General features: G+C 54.6%; 3 protein-coding genes and 1 long non-coding RNA gene across 4 annotated transcripts; 2 read left to right on the forward strand and 2 right to left on the reverse strand.

Moving 5' to 3' along the window:
- Window positions 1-4,180: 4,180 nt before the first annotated feature.
- LOC430700 (fibrinogen-like protein 1-like) lies at window positions 4,181-6,945 on the reverse strand. The gene is made up of 3 exons (XM_015295891.4): window positions 6,892-6,945; window positions 6,166-6,285; window positions 4,181-5,188 (listed from the first exon to the last, which is right to left on the reverse strand). The coding sequence occupies exons 1-3, from the start codon at window positions 6,893-6,895 to the stop codon at window positions 4,542-4,544; spliced, it is 771 nt and encodes a 256-aa protein (XP_015151377.3). The 5' UTR covers window positions 6,896-6,945; the 3' UTR covers window positions 4,181-4,541.
- A 4,178-nt stretch (window positions 6,946-11,123) lies between these two features.
- On the forward strand, window positions 11,124-15,482 carry LOC427816 (tenascin XB). Its single transcript, XM_015295890.4, has 4 exons — window positions 11,124-11,176; window positions 12,272-12,412; window positions 13,168-13,230; window positions 14,439-15,482. The coding sequence occupies exons 1-4, from the start codon at window positions 11,173-11,175 to the stop codon at window positions 15,065-15,067; spliced, it is 837 nt and encodes a 278-aa protein (XP_015151376.2). The 5' UTR covers window positions 11,124-11,172; the 3' UTR covers window positions 15,068-15,482.
- On the reverse strand, window positions 15,376-18,448 carry LOC121107255. Its single transcript, XR_005840979.2, has 3 exons — window positions 18,362-18,448; window positions 15,727-16,116; window positions 15,376-15,517 (listed from the first exon to the last, which is right to left on the reverse strand). It is a non-coding gene; the product is annotated as an uncharacterized LOC121107255 (long non-coding RNA).
- Window positions 17,823-19,138, forward strand: VPS37D (VPS37D subunit of ESCRT-I). Its single transcript, XM_003642373.5, has 4 exons — window positions 17,823-17,981; window positions 18,055-18,226; window positions 18,354-18,436; window positions 18,570-19,138. The coding sequence occupies exons 1-4, from the start codon at window positions 17,859-17,861 to the stop codon at window positions 18,948-18,950; spliced, it is 759 nt and encodes a 252-aa protein (XP_003642421.2). The 5' UTR covers window positions 17,823-17,858; the 3' UTR covers window positions 18,951-19,138.
- Window positions 19,139-19,713: the final 575 nt, after the last annotated feature.

The following is a 19,713-nucleotide window of genomic DNA, read 5'->3' on the forward strand; positions in this document are numbered from 1 at the left end:
GGGGTTCAGTCTTGGAGAGTAAAGGGGTACAAGGTGGGTGGTTGCTCTTTAAGAAGGAAGTCTTAAAGGCACAGGAGCAGGCTGTCCCCCTGAGCGGCAAAATGAGCCGGTGCAGAAGAAGACCGGCGTGGATGAATAGGGAACTATTCTTGAGGCTCCAGGAGAAAAAAGAGAATCTACCTCCTGTGGAAGAAGGGACGGACAACCCGGAAAGAATACAAAGAAGTTGTTAAGATGTGCAGGGAGAAAACCAGAAAGGCAAAAGCCCAGCTTGAACTCAACCTGGCTGCTGGGGTAAAAGGGGACAAGAAACTCTTTTACAAGTATATCAACAGTAAGAGGAGGACCAGGGAGAATCTCCATTCTCTACTGAATGAGGCTAGGAATGTGACCACTGAGGATAAGGAAAAGGCAGACATTCTGAATGCCTTCTTTACATCTGTCTTGAAAAGACAGACCGGTTATCCTCAGGTTTCTCCACTCTCTGACCTGGCAGCCTTGGCTGGGGAGCAGACTGAACCCCCCACAATTCAGGAGGAAACAGTCAGAGACCTGCTGCTCCAACTGGACTGCCACAAGTCCATGGGACCGGATGAGATTCACCCGAGAGTGCTGAGGGAACTGGCGGAGGAGATAGCCGAGCCGCTTTCCATCATCTATCAGCGCTCCTTGTTGACGGGTGAGGTCCCAGAAGACTGGAGGCTTGCCAATGTGACTCCCATCTACAAGAAGGGCTGCAGAGAGGATCCGGGGAACTATAGGCCTGTTAGCCTGACCTCGGTGCTGGGGAAGATTATGGAGCAGACTGTCTTGAGGAAGATCACACGACATGTGCAGGACAACCAGGGGATCAGGCCTAGCCAGCATGGGTTCACAAAGGGCATGTCCTGCTTGACCAACCTGATCTCCTTCTATGATCTAGTGACCCGTCTGGTGGATGAGGGAAGGGCTGTTGAGGTGGTCTACCTAGACTTCAGCAAAGCCTTTGACACTGTCTCCCACAGTATTCTCCTGCAGAAGCTGGCAGTCCGTGGCTTGGACAGATACACTCTTGGCTGGGTAAGGAAGTGACTGGAGGGCCGGGCCCAGAGAGTGGTGGTGAATGGAGTTAAATCCAGCTGGCGACCGGTCACGAGTGGTGTTCCCCAGGGGTCGGTGCTGGGACCTGATGAGGGTATTGAGTGCACCCTCAGTAAGTTTGCAGGTGACACCAAGCTGGCTGGAAGTGTTGATCTGCTGAGGGTAGCGAGGCCTTACAGAGGGATCTGGATAGTTTCGATAGATGGGCTGAAGCCAATGGGATGGGATTCAACAAGACCAAATGCCGGGTCCTGCACTTTGGCTGCAATAACCCCAGGCAACGCTACAGGCTTGGGGCAGAGTGGCTGGAAGACTGTGTAGAAGAAATGGACCTGGGGGTGTTGATTGACCTAGACTGAACATGAGCCAGCAGTGTGCCCAGGTGGCCAAGAAGGCCAATGGCATCCTGGCTTGTATAAGAAATAGTGTGGCCAGCAGGAACAGAGAAGTAATTCTCCCTCTGTACTCAGCACTGGTGAGGCTGCACCTTGAGTACGGTGTCCAGTTTTGGGCCCCTCACTGTAAGAAAGACATTGAGGCCCTGGAGCGTGTCCAGAGGAGGGCAACAAAGCTGGTGAGGGCTCTGGAGCACAGGCCTTATGAGGAGCGGCTGAAGGAGCTGGGATTGTTCAGTATGGAGAAGAGGAGGCTCAGGGGAGACCTCATTGCTCTCTATAACTACCTGAAGGGAGGTTGTAGTGAGCTGGGGTCGGCCTCTTCTCTCGGGTGACAGTGATAGGACGAGAGGGAATGGCTTCAAGCTGCGCCAGGGAAGGTTCAGGCTGGATGTTAGGAAATACTACTTCTCTGAAAGGGTGGTCAGGCACTGGAATGGGCTGCCCAGAGAGGTGGTGGAGACACCGAACCTGGTGGTGTTCAAAGAGCGTTTGGATGTTGTGTTGAGGGACATGGTTTAGCGGGAACCATTGGTGAAGGGTGAATGGTTGGACTGGATGATCCTGTGGGTCTTTTCCAACCTTAGCTATTCTGTGATTCTATGATTCTAATGACTCACACCAGTTACCAAATGGAATTCAAACTTTTGGGGGGAAGAAATCCCAGGTTATAGCAAGGCCCAGGTTATCCCTGTTTAGTTCTATTTTAGCCCATGTCACTTTCTTAGTACGTAAGCCAGGCTCCACCACCGTCCTCAAAACAGAGTGTTTGTCTGGGTTCTTTCACAAGCAGTAAGGTACTTTAAAACCTAACCTATTTCGCCATCGAGAGCATTTGTGCATAAGCAAAATATTTGTATTGCTGTAAAAACAACAACAAGATAAAAAAGGCACACCTCTAGTTCATCATTTGCGAATTGCCAATAAAGCAAGCATCAGTAGTTTTCAACTCTCTGATGGCTGAAAGCACAAGGCAAGAGACCGGTGGGCAAACTCACTGTGCTCTTGGCTACACCCAGTTGGGACCGTGTGAATGAGCCACTCTTTTTTCATACGTTTCCGTAGAAAACAGAGAAAAAGTTAAAGTTTTGTTATTCACATGCATTAACGATATTCTGTATTTTACGTGCAGCCCAAGGCAATTCCTCTTTGCTCAGTGCGGCCCAGGCACGCCAGAAGTTTGGGCAGTTGCACCACATCCTCATCTCTAAGTTGGAGAGATACGGGTTCCAGGGGTGGACTACTTGGTGGATAAGGAATTGGTTGGAAGGTCGCAGCTGGAGGGCTGTGGTCAATGTCTGTGCCAGGTGGAGGCAATGATGAGTGGTGTCCCACAGGGTGCTGCTGTGGGACCAGTACTCTTCACCTTTATTAGTGACATAGATGATGGGATTGAGTGCATCCTCAGTAAGTTTGCAGGTGACACCAAGCTGAGTGGTGCAACAGATACAATAGAAGGAAGGGATGGCATCCAGAGGGACATGGACAGTGGGCCCACATGAACCACCTGAGGTTCAACAAGGAAAAGTGCACAGTGCTGCCCTTAGGTAGGGGCAATGCGAGGTATGCGTTCAGAATGGGGGAAGAACTTGAGAGCAGCCCTGCAGAGAAGGACTTGGGGTTCTGGAGGAGGGAAAGCTGACCTGAGCCAGCAGTGTGCAGCCCAGAAAGCCGCCAGCAGCCCGGGCTGCATCAGCAGAGGGGTGGCAGCAGGCAGGGAGGGGACTGTCCCCCTCTGCTCTGCCCTCGTGAGGCCCCACCTGGAGTCCTGCGTCCAGGCCTGGGGCCCCCAGCACAAGAAAGACGTGGGGCTGTTGGAGCGGGTCCAGAGGAGGGCACGAGGGTGCTGAGAGGGCTGGAGCACCTCTGCTGTGGAGACAGGCTGAGGGAGCTGGGGGTGTTCTGCCTGGAGAAGAGAAAGAGAGGAGACCTCACTGCAGCCTTCAGGCCCCTAACAGGGCGTACAGGAAAGCAGAGAAGGGACTGTTTATCAGGGAGCATCATGTTAGAACAAGGGGTAACAAATTTAAACTAAAAGAGGGGAGGTTGAGATGAGATATCAGGAGGAAATTCTTCCCCTTCCCAACATGGAGCAACCACCCAGCCTTGGACAGAGGCAGATTTTGGGCAAACATCTTGTAGTCTGGCCCTGCTGACCAGTCACAGTCACAACTCTTTGCACAGTGGGAGCATCCAGAGATCTGAGAATCAAACTACAATCAGAATTCAGTCCAAAACTGTACAGTGCTCTGTAAAGCAACTACGCCAGATGGACATGTTCAGGACAGCCAGCAGCAGGGGGAATGAGCTTCAGGCCTTCTGCTGAGGAGTCTTCAAGCACTTTAGAATAAAAGCAAAACAACAAACAGCTGCAGAAAACCCCTGCATGGCACATCTGCTCTGCACCAGCTCAGTGCAGGAGGATCATCAGCTCCACAGCTGATGTGGTCCAGCACTGCCTGAGAAAACCATCTCAGGATGAGCAGCCTGCACACTAGCCGTGGGAAAGATGTGCTGTGTGTGCTCTAGGGAGGTTTGGGGCCACTTGGGTGGGTTTATCTCCTTGTCCGAGAAGAGATCTGTGAGAGCACACCACATAATGCACCCACCCTCCCTGAAGTCCGCCACCATGGGGACTGGACAGAGTGGTCCTTCCTCCATTTATTCACATTATTGATACAGCAAGAAGACAGGAGGCAGCAAAGTCTGGCTCTGGGGTTTATTATAGCTGATTTCTCACAGTGTGGGTAGCAATTATGGGACTGAGGAGCGAAGCGGGGAGATGCTGATTGCACGGAGAAGGGAACTTGTACTTCTCCCCTTCACCCACCCCAAAGCAGTGCCTGCGTCCCGGTGCCAGCCAACACAGCAGCACTGGGCAAAGCTGCCCATGTGCCCGGGGCTCCAGGAGACCGCTCCCGAGCGCCAGAGCCACAGTGTTGGAGCTGGTGTCTGTGTGGGAGCTGCAGGTGCCATGGGGTGCCCAGCGGGGCTGGCACAGGGCTGGCAGGCAAAGGGATGGGGACCGGGCTGTGGACAGTGGCACTTCCCCAACCTCTGGCACAGTCAGCACACATCAGTGGGTTTGACCAGGATGAGGGATGATGTGCAGTCGCCTTTATCACAGAATCCTGGCCAGAGGATGTACTTTTTGGCATTGAGCACAACATTCTGGCACCTGTCGTACCACCACCCCCCGTAGCTGCTGGCGCAGTTCCCGCTGTACTGGTCCTGGTCCTTATCCACCGTGCTGAACTTCATGTTGTCGTGGATGCCTCCCTTCTTGGGGTAGTAGCCGGTCAGATAGTCGTCCCCTTCACCAGAATACCGGCCCAGCCTCAGCGGGTACCCGCTGCTCTCGCTCTCCACTCTGAAGATGTCATACTCAGCATAGTGGGTGACGTTGGCTTTGTCCCGCACGACGAAGCGGACCTTGTAGGTGCCCTGCTGTGTGAGCAGGTGCAGGTACTCGGTGCCCAGCCAGTGGTCGCCCTGCACGTTCCCGAAGCCGTACTTGTAGGTGGTCCAGGATTGCTTCCACGCGATCTCAGTGTCATGAGAGTTTCTCTGGACAACAGTCCAGCCCTTGCCTTCGGTGTCCATGTCACACCACACCACGCGGGGGGGGGACCGTGCTGGCTGGATGACGTACACCCCGCTGGGGCTGGTCTTGCGGAGGTGGCTGCAGTCCGCGGGGAACCCTGCAACAGGAACTGCAGCAAACAGAGAGCGGGGTGGGAGAGAGAAGGTCTGTATGAGTCTGTGCAGGCAACAAGGAGCTCCTAGAAGAGCATAAGGACTCAGCTCAGAAAGGGATGCTTTTATCTGTGGTCTTTTCTGCACTCGCAGTGGCTCTTCTGCAGGGAGAACAAAGGCCCCCAAGAGTCGCCCTGCTAAGCGCCCTGCTCGTGACTCGCCCTTGCATTTGGAGCTGCTGATGCATCTGGCCAAGATGGAGGGGGAAAAAGATCTCCCAGATGCCAGTCATGTCTTCCAGGCAAAGCTGGCCTGTGCACTGGGCCCTTGATATTCTGAGATGCAGCTCCTGCAAAGATCAGAAGTGTGCAAAACACTCCACTGGGTGAGGATATGTAATGAAAATTTATGTTTACCCTTGGGGTCGTGGCACTGCAAAAGAAGGGCAGGTTCTACCTTGATCTGATAGGGATCTCCTCCCCCAGCTTTCTTCAGTTCATCTATTAACAAGACTTATCTGTCATCATTTACTTGCCAAACTGATCTGCCACCTAATTTGTTTTTCATGTTTTGTGTCTGATGACGGACAATTTACTGCAGGTTCTTCAAATTCAGCCCATGAATTCTGCTTACCTTTGGCACGCGTCTTGAAAGGAACGTTACCCTGCCTGTACAGAGGGGGTGAAGACTCAACAGGAGCTACAGAGAAATACATAAATAAAGTACTGGGATGACCTCTGATGCTCTGATGGAACTGTTTAGGCAGAAGCCCCTCGGTTTCAGCCTGGAGCCACTAAAGGATGGCTTGAGATGGGTCAGGCTGCTTACTTTACAAGAGTTAAGGAGTCTGTATGTTGAGGAGTTCTTGTCTTGTGCCTCAGCCAGTCTGCCTGCATGACAGCCTGTCTAGTATCTGGCAGACCCAAGGGTCGATGCTGAGCCAGGCAGATATCCTGCCCTTGGTGCCACTTCCCCCTGTCGGGTCCATACTCACCGCTCCGCGAGCTGGCGGTGGGCATTCCTGGACCTGCACTCGCACAGTGGAGAAGCATCACCACCGCCACGGGCAGGAGGATGAGGTTCCCACGGAGCTGGTGTGTCCCAGCCTGCAGCCCTGGGGAGGGAAGGATGCAGCACCATCAGGACCCCTGGCATCTCCCCGCCCCTCGGCGGCCCTGGGGAGCTCTGACCAGGGAATGCAGAGCTGCAGAACCAAGATCCAGAGGATGAGTCCCACGCTACAGACACCAGCTACCAGGTGGATAGGAGAAAGTCTCTTGTGTGTGCATGATGACCTGAGCCCAAACCACTGGACTGTTGGTGGCCACCAATACAACCCCACGCTCTGCATCAGCTCAGTGCAGGGGGAGATGCCAGTCCCAGGTGGGGAAGGGCCCCTGTGCAACCACAAGTGCCACATGTGCTGATCAGGAGGACATCAGCATGGGAAAGGACCAAGCTGAAATGCAGGGCTCCATACTAACAGGACAGGGCTTAGGTAGCCTGCAAAAAGCATAAGGTGCCACCATGGATGTATGTCACCTACTGCTTTGCTCTGCATCCCTTCTAAGATCATGGTGCCGGGCCATGTGTCACCCAGGCCAGGTCATGGCAGCTGTCCTGCTGGTTTCCTTGTGCCTTTGTATACTCACCCTGTGCAGGTCTGGTTTGAGCCCAGCAGCACAGCTGAATGCAGCTTAACTCTGGGAAGATAACTCACCCATCACAACAGCACAGCTGAGCAGAGAGCAGGAACCCAGTGGTGCACCCTCCCATGCCATGCTCTGCGTGGTGACTTTATAGGTACCACACACTCCCACTTGTGCTCACACGTGTTGTTTGTAGAGGCACTAGGAGATGCTCGCAGACTGTGACTCAAGAAGCTTTCAGATCCCTTTACAGCACAATAAGGACCATGGGGGAAGGGAGTCATGCCCTTCTAGCCAGAGAATTACAAAATACTCCCTTCCACGTGGAGAGATTTCACTTATTGACTCTTCCCATTACACAAACACTACATGTGAATTGCCCACTTGGAGTAATTTCTGGAGAGCCATGATCAAACTGAACTGAAGAGACTTAGCTTTTTCTAAGGACATAAACAAACTGGCGAGGGAGGCGAAGTTAGGTTTCCTATTTACCTAGTTCCAAAGGTGACGTCAGAAAGATGAGTGCAGATCCTCAAGAAGCCATCCTGCTAACTTTCCACTCACAGGCTTCAGGATCGATTGGTGAAGTCATTGAGCTGGAGCTGGCGTCCAGCAGCCAGAAGTCAATGCACGTGCAACATCTTCAGGCACCACAGTCTGCACGATCTGAGCAGCAGGCAGGGCTGCAGGTGACATGCCTGTGGGTCCACTTCCCATTCTCATTCCCAAGTCCTGTTGTTGGCCTAGTAAGGCCCTGCAGAGCCAGAAATGCTGGCCAGGAGTGCGGCAAAATGCTCCCAGGGCAGGGGTCCATGGGAGCTGCTTTGGGGCCAGATGGCATAGGCTTCGTCATGCTAATTTAACCAGGTAAAGAAGCAGCCCTTCTACTTTCTTGTCCTGGACTCCAAGTATTGGTTTCAGCATCATAATGAACAGATGTATCTTCTTTGTGGCATAGCTTTAAACCTGACGTGCACATCAACCAGCACCAACGTAAGGCTCCCACCAAACTCTGTCTTGCAGGAACTCGTGCCAAGTAGTGCAATGTATAGAGCCTGTGGTACTATGCAGGACTTAAGGCAGGAGAAGGAAGGCCAGAGCTATCTCCTGGGGAGCAGCAAAGCCTGGAGCTGAGGCTAGCCAGGAGCTAAAGCATGAAAGCAGTGCCCTCACCAAAGTGGTTCTCTCCTGCAAGGAGCTGAGCACAGCAGGCAGCTGAGTGTTGGCAACAGCCCCAGGCAGGGCAAGCCTGGATGACTAACCATGTCCAGGATCCTGGGCAAAATGACATGAGGCAAGAGACAGAGCTGGAGACATGCTACAACATGGATCTGAGTGGTCTATCCAGAAGAAAATTACAGTATAGGTCTAAGATCCATCTGGAAAGCAAGGGTAGAGGATGGGACCGGAGCCCAGGGCTGGAGGCATAGGGCTGAGCTGAAATGGTCTGTAGGGACCCACTGCTGGAAGACAGATAGTATGAGTCTTCCTTCCTTTGATCAACACCAACTGGGCTTTACTTCACCTACAAGCCAGATACTTCAGAGAAAAAGATGATCCTTCCCATTTTGCCATGATGCAGGAAAAGTAGAGGTAAGGCAGCTGGGCAGAGGTTACAGGGGTAGCTGGTGGGCAGTGCCATGTTGGATGGCACTGGGTTGGATACTAGGAATAATTTCTTCTCTGAGTGGTGGTGCAGTGGCACAGCTGCCCAAGGAGGTGGTGTGGTCACCATCCCTGGGGGTGTTCCAAAGCCATGGAGATGTGGCACTGGGGGATGTGGTCAGTGAGCATGGTAGGGGTGGGTTGAGGTTGGGCTTGGTGATTATAGAAGTCTTTTTGAACAATAATAAGTCTATGATTCTGTGATTCTATTTGGGGTTTGTCCAAGAGGTCACAGGTGGGGCTGGCTGGCCATCAGAACACACTGATGTGCTCAGGGCCATAACAGTAGCAGTTAATCCCAAAACAAGTTGCACCTGGCTGTACAGGTCTGCCATGCTCCACAGGCCCTCAGACTGTGTTCTCTAGCTTTTGCTGTAGCTCTTCATGCCCATAAAGTGACCACAGCGCATGCTCTGCTATAGCCAGCTCTGCATCTTACACATGGCCTGGTGCCATGGCTGTACTTACCAGGGCTGGGGAAGCAGTGCCCTTCAGGGAACTGAAGAAGTAAGGGGTAACCAAGAGAAGGACGAGCTTTGAATGTTGCTGGTCTGACCTCCACAACAGAGCAGGGATGCTTTATGGAGATCAGTGATGAGTGCTGTCCTTCAGGAGTCAGTACTGACATCAGTGCTCTTAAATATCTCTATCAATGACACTGACAGTGGTTTGTGTACACCCTCAGCAGTTTGTGGATGACGCCTTGACATGCCTGAGGGATAGGATGCCATCCAGAGAGACCTGGACAGGCTGAGCTGTGTGTCCAGGATAACCACATGAGGTTCAACAAATCCAGTGCAACTGCACCTGGGTTGTGGCAACCCCTGCTATGGGGTGTAAGGATGAAGCACAGCACTGCCAAAAAGGACCTGGGGTACTGGTGGGTGGCAGCTGGGCACGAGCCAGCAGCGTGCCCTCACAGCCCAGAAAGCCAACCGTCCCCTGGGTGCACCCAAAGCAGTGTGGCCAGCAGGGCAGGGAGGGGATCTGCTCCTCTGCTCTGCACTGTGACATCTCCTGGAGCACTGCGCCCAGGTGGGGAGTGCTCAGCACAGGAGAGACATGGAGCTGTTGGAGTGTGTCCAGTGTTGTGGGCTGTTGTGACAGGACAAGGGGAAATGATTTCAAACAAAAAGACTTAGATTGAATGTAAAGATGAAGATTTGTACACTAAGGGCGGTGAGACACTGCACAGCTTGCCCAGAGAGGCGGTGATGCCCCATCCCTGCAGACAGGCAAGGTCAGGATGGAGGGTCTCTGAGCACTGGTGGAGCTGTGGGTGTCCCTGTGCACTGCAGGGAGTGGGACCTGATGGCCTTTGGGCCATCCAACTCAAATGATTTTATAATTCAGTGACTCTGTGAGTTAGAATGGAGTGCCTGGGGTCATATCAAGGTTGGTTGTGAACACGTCAAGGAATGGAGAGATTCCACAACTGTTGTTTTTGTTTTGTTTTGTTTGTTTCTCCAGTGTTTGAAGAGCCTCAGAATGATATTTTCTTAATCTAATTGTAATTTCCCTTGCTTCCCTTGTGTCTGTTGCCTCTCATCCTGTCCCTATGGACCTTCAGAGCTGCAGAATCACAGCCTCATATATTCATTTAGGTTGGAAGTGACAGTCTGACCCCTCTGTTCAATGCAGATCTACAGTGTGATGTCCTCATCCAGTCAAGACCTGAAAACCTTCAAGAAGGGAAAACTCACAGCCTCTCTGGACACCTGTTCTAGTATGTGACCAACTTCATGCTATAGATGACAGTCCCTGACTTGAATTGCCCATGTTCTAACTTAGATCCATTGCTTCTCATCCCAGCACCCCTGAGTACAACTTGGATCCACATTCTCTGCATCCACCAGGCTGTGCAGACCACAAAGGCCGCCCCTTTGCTTGCTCTTCTCTCTATGGTACCAATCCACCAGAAAAGGACTGACTAGAATTTTCTTGAAGAAATCCATGTTGTAAGTGCTCCTATTTACAGAGAGAGGCTTGGAATGAGATTAGTCCATGTTCATTCCGCCCCAGTTCCCAAAGCTGCAGGGGCAGTGGGTCCAGCAGAGCGTACCACACATTGCACAAGAGCAGTGCTGTGCTGCTGGAGTGGGACTTTTTGAAACGTGGTGCTTAGATGAAAAAAGCACCACTTGCCAGGAGCACTCCAGTGCCTCATTCCCGAGGGCCAAGATGGGCTTCCCCATGGCTGGGCTCAATGCCTGCTCTAGAGAGAGCAATTGATGCCCCGACATTTGATTTCTGTCCAGGAGGGGAATGCCATCAGGGTGTTTACTTACGTGCTGAAATGCTGGAAGGTGCTCAGAGGACACGATTCCCTGGGGAAACCCTGCGAGAGCAGTGGGGGGAGGTGGGGGACGGGGGCAGCCAGGCTGTGTACGTCGGAGCTGTTCCAAGGCACTGTCTCATTGGCAACTTGCTATTTGCTTTGCTTCTGAAGGAAGCTCTTCACCTTCGTGAGACACAGCCTTCTTTACCTGAGGACATGTCACTTCACTACGAAGAGCAAACACAGCACAAAGCACTAGCGCTGTCGCCGAACAGGGGACAAGTGCTGCGGTTTGGGTCTTGTGCTCCCACCCCCTCACCCACAGAGCCCTATAACTTTCAGGCTGCACACCCCTCCCACAGGCCACATCCGCCTGGCTTCCACCCCGCAGGGTCCCCTCGGAGACAGTATGGGTGAGTGTGGGCTGGGCGGGGGGGGTCCTCGGGCACAGGTCTGCGCAGGGCTCCCTGCTCCCTCAGCTGTCCCAGCACAACACCTGCCATGCCCCTGCTCCCCTGGGTGGGAGCTGGAGCAGGGGCTGCACTCTTTGCTCTGTGCATGCTGTGTGCAGGCGGAGCGCTAGGCAGCCCACTGTACAGGCCAACAGTTGGCCAAATATTCCTTGTAATGGTCTGTTCTGCAGAGAAAATATGAAATACCTTAGCGCAGGACATGGATTATTTTTTTTTTTTAGATATTCTTCTCTAAGGAACACTACTGATGCACACAGTTGTCCACAGCACACCCAGCAGTGGCTGTTTCCTCCCCTGCATCTCCATCCTGCTGGAATTCCATGGCCCTTCATGGGGTGAGGACCAGCAGCAGGAGGAGCGTTGCCCTAAGGCAAGATGTCTTTAAACACATCTCTAAACACAAATCACCAAACAGTATGCAGCAGTTGAGAAGTGAATTGTTTGGAGGGTGGTTAGAAGAGCTCTGCTGCAGAACGCAGCACAGTGGCTGGGACAGCTCCAGCGTTCCCAGGAAGGGATGCTCACCTCCAGGATGGAACACCCAGTTCCAACCAGCTCTGCCTTGAACATCTTCCTTCTCACCACCTCAAGGAACTCTGCTGAACTCAGCAGCCCGGGGCAGAACACGGGAGCTGTGGCTCAGCTAAAGGAAGGGGTCACATTTGTCATCTGCCAGGGGTGATAGGAGCTGAGAGGAAAGAGGATCCCCCCTCCCTGCTCATCCTCCAGCCCCAGGACTTGGTTTTCACAAGATTTTGGGGTTTGGATGAGGTTTTCACACTTTTTCTGTCTCAAAAAGAAAGATCACTGGTACCAGCTGCACCTACTGATGACTCCACAAGTATTTGGTGTTTGTCAATTAATATCTGGTAGTTCCTCTAGATGGGTGAAACAGGACTTTCAGCTCCAAGAGGGAGCTTCACTAAGAAAGAATTTTATTTCCTATTTTACACTGCAAGAGTCAAATAGAATTAACTGAAGAGTTATGTGCTTTTTCTCCTTTGCCTCCCCGCCCCCAATCTCTTCTTATTTCAGCTACCCAGTGCCTTTGCCTCCTGATTCTCACCTCCCTGCTGGCCCTGGCAGCGCCTCTTGTCTTTGACATAAAAAACTTGCATCTCTTAAATGGAACGATGGATGAAATTATGAATATTCACCCTGAGCCTGTCCAGCCTGGTAAGTATTCCTGTGTAATAGAGAGAGGCAAACAAGGTCACGTTTGGTCGGATGCTATGCAGCTCTACGCCCCAACCCAGCCCAACTCCAGCCCTGTGTCGTGGAGGATGGACTCAACATTGCTCTGCGTGTGGACAATGCCAACACAATTTGCACTGTCTTGCTGGGACAAGAGTTACCCCAGAGTCCTCTGATAGTAGCCCGCCTCATCCTCTACATAGCATCAAGTTCTTCAGCCCCTCTGTGAGCCCACTAGTCTGAACCCCAGAGCCCCTGGGATCACAGAAGGGACAGATTCATCTGTGGACGTACACAAGATGTCCTTGTAAGAGAACTGCATTCATTCACTCTGAAGCATCCTTTCTTCCAGCAGTATCTTCAAATTCCCCTCTGAGCTCCTCTTTCTGTTCCAGACACCAGAGCCAGTTTTCCTGTGGCCACTCTAACATTTCTTCCCCCTCTCATCCCGCTTCTGCCTCTGTCCCTTACTGACTCCTACTGTAATTTAGCGACTACTTTCCTGGTATTGCTATCACCTTTTGGTGCTCAAACCCTTCTCATCGAGGAAGCATCTGCCCCATGGTTATTCCCCCATGCTGCCAGTGGCCCCAGTACCCAGAGAGAACATCCCTCTGGAGTGAGGAGTAGCCACAACAACAGGATCACGATCTGGACAGGGTCATGCTCTCCTAGCAGGCGTCTGACATCCATGCTCTCAACACTCACTCCTGTCTCCTCTGCTCTTGTCTATTCAGATGAGGGGGACCACCACGTTCGACAGGTCAGAGATATTGCCCCGCGCCCACCAGCGGCTCATGGTAAGTCTGTGCAAGAAGTACATCTTCTCACAAGATTTCACCTTTGCTAATAGCCCAGAGGCTCATGGAGAGCTCTTGGCCCTTTGTATGCACTCGTTCCTCCCAGAAACAACAGAGGTGCCACAGCTCATCATCCTGGATAGACCCTAGCACCAGCCACGTTCTCCACTTAATATGTGCTGAGAGAATTTTCTACCTGAAGATCTAAACTGGAAATTGATGATTCATTATCTGCCTTCAGGTTGTGGTGGCTGATTATTACCTGATTTTGGCTGTGCAGTTGATGACAAGGCTGGTTAAGACAGAGAGTAACTGAATAACTGAGCTGGCTGAGTCAGTGCCAGCTCTATGGCCACATGGCACGGCTTCTTTGGGTGCAAACAATGGGTAGCACAGATCTGGGAGCGGTGCCAGTCCTCTCCCAGAAGTGCATATCTATTCACTGCAAAAGGGGCTTCCATTCTGGAGAACGGAAACTCTGTGATCAAATGAAACAAGTCATGAAACCCCTAAAGAGCCACATGGGTAAGCCCAGTGGGTTTGTCCTAATCATAGAAATCATAGAATCACAGAATTGCTCCGGTTGAAAAAGATCTTAAAGATCATAAAGTCCAACCGCAACCTAACCATCCTACCCTAACTCTAACAACCCTCCGCTAAGTCACGTCCCTGAGCACCACATCCAAACGGTTGTTAAACACATGCAGGGATGGTGACTCAACCACCTCCCTGGGGAGCCTATTCCAGTGCTTAACAACCCTTTCTGTAAAGAAGTTTTTCCTGATATCCATTATGAGCAATATGGATCTCTTGACCACACTCTCTCCAGGGTTTCTAAGATGACTGAATCTCTAAACCTTCCATGCAAAGTGGCTTCAGAGTCCAGACTGGCATTTCTCTGTGCAGTGATACATCACCAACAGGCAACAAAGGATTCACTGCAGCACCTCCAACCCGGACAATGTTGTATTGCATCCTGTTTGAAGGCAGTGGGGACCTCTGTGTCCACATAAAGTTGATTCCTGTCTTGGAAACAAGTAGTCCAACTCTTTCTTTGATCATTTCAAGACTTTAATTTACTCCTGTGGACATATGGCAGGAATAAATCCCAGGAATGTGTGAGCAATAGGACAGGTGTAAAAGTAATCCCACGTGTTTGGTGTCTCCTTGTGTCAGGTAAGATGTAACAACCACATTTTCTGCCTCAGGTTGGCCCAAGGACTGCAGTGAGATCCCTCCCGGCAGCCACAGCGGTGTGTACATCATCCAGCCGAAGGGCCTCCACCAGCTCGTGGTGTACTGCGAGATGAACACCACCGGCGGGGGCTGGACGGTCATCCAGAGGAACCAGAAGGACACAGCCGTCACCTGGGCCGAGTCCTGGAGCACCTACAAGTATGGCTTTGGGAACGTGCGCAGCGACTACTGGCTGGGCACCGAGTACATCCACCAGATCGCCAAGCAGAAGGTGTACCAGGTCAGGTTCGTCATCTCGGATAACGCAAACAACATCAAGTTTGCAGACTACAACCTCTTCAGTGTGGAGGATGAGGCCCATGGGTACCGGCTGCGGTTGGGCTCCTATGCTGGGACAGCGGGGGATGCCATGACTTCAGACAATCCCAGCACTATGCATGACAACATGAAGTTCTCCACAAAAGATCGTGACCAGGACAACTACAGTAAGAACTGCGCCTACAGCTATGAGGGTGGGTGGTGGTTTTCGTCATGTTATTCCGTGCGGCTGAATTTCAAGGGCGGCATGACGTGGGGCAGCCTGTGCAAAGGGGACTGCAAATCCTCCCTCATCCTCATCAAACCAGCTCCGTACTGTTAGCACCTCTTTTTCCTCCCGTCTGCACCCGATGCTCTGCAAGGCTGGAGCCTTTCTGGGGCGGAGAGGGAGCCTAAGGGTGCTGGGGGTTGGCGAAATACCATCTGCTCTTCCCCTCTCTTCCCGTTCTTTGCCCATTTCTCCTTGTGCTTGCCAATGATTATTTTTTGTTTTGTTCATAATCAAGAAAAAAAAAAAAGGGAAAAAAAAATACTTGCAAAATGTGTGAATTCCATGTGTACCTTCCACGGGGGAGGAAAACACAGAGCCCTGGAGTAACATTTCACCAGTGGTTGATAGTTGTCTCCAGAACTCACAGCAAGCAGGAGGGCCACGTCTCACAAATGTCTGTGTGCGTATCCGCGCCTCTCCGTGGTGTCTGTTAGAGCAGCCAAATAAATGTGCTTCCTTCAGCTCACTGTACGTCACTGAACGTCTGTTCTGTACGTCCCGCTGCAGACAGAGAGATCGCACAGTGGGTGCTTGGTTGGAGCACTGGGGCTCAGTGAGGGGAAGGCCCCGCGTGTTTCTCATGGGGATGGATGTAAGCTAATTAAAACCAGTTACACTGAGAGAACAGACCTGTAACTCTGTGCTGGGGAGGGGGGGGCAGAAGGGATGAGGCATGTGGGAGAACGATCCCACACCATCTCTGTGCTCACAGTCCTGCACTCCATGAGTGGTGGTGCCCCCGTGATGCGGATCTGCTCCTGTCTGGGGTCTGTGCCTGTTGGGAGGTGTGTCGGCTGGGAATCCCGCTGGGATTCTACACAGATATGACTTCGAGGAGAGAGTCCCTGCAGAGACTTCAACACCATGGGGTCCTCTGTGGAGATGGGAGCATCTCCATCACTGGAGGTGCCCAAAGTTCAGTGAGAGAGCAGATCTGGTTTGGGGTCAATTCTGCTACGCAAAGGTTGGACTAGAGAACACAAACATGCCTCTCCCAGCAGACAGTCATCCGTTCCGGGGAAAAGCCTCGTTTGCCTTTGCGATGGGCACAACACGGGGAGGGAGTGCCCAGGGCAGCTCCATGAGGGAGGTGGCAGCAGCTGGAAGAGAACACTAGATGGTGGCAGCAGCAGGAGGGTGGGTGGCAGGAAGGTGCTCCCCCCTTGCACACACACTCCTGCTGTCCTCAGAGTGGCTTTGGCTTCCAAAGCCAGAAGGTTCCATGCCATGGATTGGCACTGAGCAGACTACAAAATAATGGTGCTGCTCCCCCTATGCCTCCAGAGTTTCTAAGTGAAAGGCAAAATGGAGCTGTGACTGCACTGCCAGACCAAGGGGTCCTTATCCAGCACCACTGCTTTCTGCTCGAGCTCCCCAGGGGCAGAGTAGCGACATGGACCAGGACATTCAGGAGACCGAATGGTCTGCTGTGCTGCTCAGGGGAAGGAAGGGAGGCTGGCGGGGGGGGAAGTGGCTTTAGTTTGCTGTTAGTTCTCACTGCTCCGGTCTGTTAGCAACAGGCAATAAATCACACTAACCTCCCTGTGCCGGGCCTGTATTGTATCTGACAGTAACTGGTGGATGATCTCCCCTTCCTTATCTCAACACATTTGCCCTTTTCCATCCTATTTTCTCCCCCTGTCCTTCTGCAGAGAGGAGTGAGAGAGCCACATGGTGGAGACCATGGCGGTAAGAGAGAGTCTGGGGAAAGGAAGACTTCCACTTGGGCCAGTGCTGTGCAGTGATAGGACAAGGGGCAACAGGCACAAACGCAGAAGGTCCACACCAACACAGGGAAGAACTTCTTTGCTGTGAGGGTGTCAGAGCCCTGGAACAGCCGCTGAAATAGGTGGGGGAGCCTCCTTCTCTGGAGACACTCACAACCTGTCTGGATGCCTTCCTGTGCGACCTGCTGCAGGGAACTGCTGGGGGCGATTGGACTGGGGGAGCTCCAGAGGTCCCTCTCCATCCCTATGGTTCTGTGACTCTGTGCAGCTGCCCATCAGGGGGAAAACAGCTGCTGATCAGTTAAGAACTAACCTTTGTACAAGTCTCTATAGGTGTGTGATACAGCAAAGATTGTACTTTTGTCTAGGTCAGGATGACCATCCTAGAAACTGCTGGAGTGATTTATTAGAGGGACTCCTAAAATCACAGTGAAGTACTGGATGCCACAGCCCCTTGCACAGTTTTCTCCCTCAGCACCAGCCAGGCAGGAGGACCTTGAGGGTGCAGCACTCAGTGCCTGTTCCCTACCAAGGTGCTAGCGGCACTTCGGGGCGCAGGGATGCTCCCTGCAGCTTCAGCAGGGGAGCAGAGGCTCGAGCCCTGAGCATGCTGGGGACAGCAGCGGGCAGCAAAGCAATCAAGAGTAGCCTCAGTGCCAGAATGAGAGCAGACTGCACAAGGGTGCACAGCATAGTGCTGTGTACAGCATAGTGCTGTATGGGGCATATGCAATGTGGTGTAGGATGCTGCACACCGCAGTGCAAGATCCACACCATTTGATGTAGTGCTGCTTATATGCATGGAGTTGCAGCCCGCACACGGTGGGAGCGGTGCAGGATGGACACAGCAGGTGCAATACAGGATGCACACAGCGGGTTGCATGCAGCAGGTGCAGATGCACGCAGCAGGTGCGATGCAGGATGCAACGGAGCCTCGATGCAGGATGCACACAGAAGGTGCGGTGCAGAACGAGCACAGCCGAGGACGGCCCCGCACACGCCGGCGGCCCCTTTAAGGCTGCGGGGCGGGGCGGCGCGGCGGGGCCGGGCGCGGGGTTGCGGCTCCCGGTGCTGGCGGCGGCGGCGGCGGGGGGGGCTCCGGCCGTGCCCGGCCCATGGCCCGGCCCCCGGCGCCCCCCGGGGCCCCGCGCTGCTTCGGGGCGCTGAGCACGGGGCAGCTGCGGGCGCTGCTGCAGGACGAGCCCCGGCTGCAGCGCGCCGTCCGCCTCAGCAAGAAGGTAGGGCCGGGCCGGGATGCGGTGCGATGCGGTGCGATGGGCGCTCCGCACCGCTCACCGCCCGGCGCCGCAGTTCCAGGCGCTGCAGCGGGAGCGGGAGGAGCGGCTGGCGGCCAACAGCGCGCTGGCCCGGGACAACCTGGCGCTGCGGCCGCGGCTGGAGGACGGGAAGGCGGCCCTGGCCATCAAATACCAGGAGCTGCGCGAGGTGCGCGAGGCGTGCCGGGCCAAACTGCGGCGCCTGGGTGAGTGCGGAGCGACGGGAACGTGCGGAGCTTCCCGGCGGGGGGAGCGCCCGTCGTGCCGGGAGGGGGGACCCCGGGAGGGGAGGGGGTGGGGGGTTCCCGGCAGCGCCGCGCTGTCCCCGCACAGAGGCGTACCTGGAAGAGTGCGGCCCGCAGCGCGCCCTGGGCCGGCTCCGAGCCGCGCTGGACGCGTCCGAAGCGGAGGCGGAGGTGAGCGGGTGTGAAGCGGAGGCGGGTGAGAGCCCCGCGCCGTGCCCTGCCTTGGGCGGGGCACCGAGGGGATTTGGGGGGACCTCGCCCGTACAGCGCTCCGCCTGACGCTCCCGCACCGCCCGTCCCGCAGACGCAGATGCAGCGGTTCCTGGCGCACGAGGTGCCCCTCGATGCCTTCCTGGAGTCCTTCTGCCGCAGCCGCGCGCGCTCCCACGTCTCTCGGACGCAGCTGGAGAAGCTGCAGGAGCTGCTGCAGAGGGGCCGGGACCCTGAGGGGGAGCCCCAGGGGCTCAACCCGGCGTCGGGCCGCGGCGCGGCCTCTCCCAAAGCCCCGCAGCTGCGCTGCGGCTTCGTGCCCGCCGTCCTCGTCCCCGCGGCGGCCGTTGTACCTTTCGCCGTGCCGCCCAAGCGCCGTCTCCCGGCCCTGGGACAGCCGCAGCCCGCCCCGCACGCGGCCCCGCTCAGCCCCCGGCCCTTCCGCCGCCGGGAGCCGGAGCCGCTGCAGCCGTAGAGGTGCGGGGCCGGGGAACGGCGGACGCGGAACTCCGGGAGCTGCTGCGTGCGGGGAAGAAGCGGCTGCATCCGCCGCGGGAGGGGAGGAGCGGGTGGGTCGGTGGGCTCGGGGGGGTGGAGGTAGTGGGGAAGAGGGTCCGGGAGCACGGCCCGCTGTGCGCTACCCAAATAAAGGCTCTGTTCCACACCGCGTTGGCCTGGCTGTGTGCAGGGGGACGGGGCAGGCAGAGGCGGTCCCCCGGCTTGGGGAGACCCCTGGGCTGGGCTGCGACTGGGGATGGAGAGGGCTGCTCCAGGGTGGGCACAGAGCCCGTGGGCGTGAGGAGTGTGGTTCCCCCCAGGGCGGGCACAGAGTGCAGCCCCCCAGCTCAGCCCCACACGTGACGATGGTTTGGGGCAGTGAGGGGGGGGCCTCGTGCCAAGCCGCTCCCCTTTGCCCCCACACCCATGGGCACAGTGGGAGGTAAGCACGGCCTGGGTGCACCCTGCAGTGTTCTTGGTGCCTGTTGCCCTCCTGCCCCTGGAAAAGGCCACAGAGGGCTGAGCTGAGCTCTGCTGGGCGTACCCTGTGTTGTCCCACGCTGCTCTGCAGTGGTCCTCAGTCTAATGCAATGGATGTGGAGACGTAGCCAGGAGGCAGTGAGGAAGCTCTGCATCCTTCAGCTGCTACCCTGTGGCACTCCTCCCCACTTCCATGCTGCTTTAAGATGAGGATAAAGGGCTGGCCGCAGGGATGATGCTGTGCAAGTCCTCTGCCTGGG

Source organism: Gallus gallus, chromosome 19, assembly GCF_016699485.2.
Source record: "Gallus gallus isolate bGalGal1 chromosome 19, bGalGal1.mat.broiler.GRCg7b, whole genome shotgun sequence".
NCBI lineage: Eukaryota > Metazoa > Chordata > Aves > Galliformes > Phasianidae > Gallus > Gallus gallus.

What these genes read in the sequence shown, in the direction of transcription:
- LOC430700 (XM_015295891.4), bottom strand. An exon ending in CACCGCCAGCTCGCGGAGCG is followed by an intron (nt 5,189 to 6,165) that starts GTGAGTATGGAC and finishes TGTTTGCTGCAG; the next exon opens with TTCCTGTTGCAGGGTTCCCC.
- LOC427816 (XM_015295890.4), top strand. An exon ending in CCCTGAGCCTGTCCAGCCTG is followed by an intron (nt 12,413 to 13,167) that starts GTAAGTATTCCT and finishes TTGTCTATTCAG; the next exon opens with ATGAGGGGGACCACCACGTT. An exon ending in GCGCCCACCAGCGGCTCATG is followed by an intron (nt 13,231 to 14,438) that starts GTAAGTCTGTGC and finishes TTTCTGCCTCAG; the next exon opens with GTTGGCCCAAGGACTGCAGT.
- VPS37D (XM_003642373.5), top strand. Translation starts at nt 17,859, where the DNA reads ATGGCCCGGCCCCCGGCGCCCCCCGGGGCCCCGCGCTGCTTCGGGGCG. An exon ending in GGCCAAACTGCGGCGCCTGG is followed by an intron (nt 18,227 to 18,353) that starts GTGAGTGCGGAG and finishes GTCCCCGCACAG; the next exon opens with AGGCGTACCTGGAAGAGTGC. An exon ending in CGTCCGAAGCGGAGGCGGAG is followed by an intron (nt 18,437 to 18,569) that starts GTGAGCGGGTGT and finishes CCCGTCCCGCAG; the next exon opens with ACGCAGATGCAGCGGTTCCT.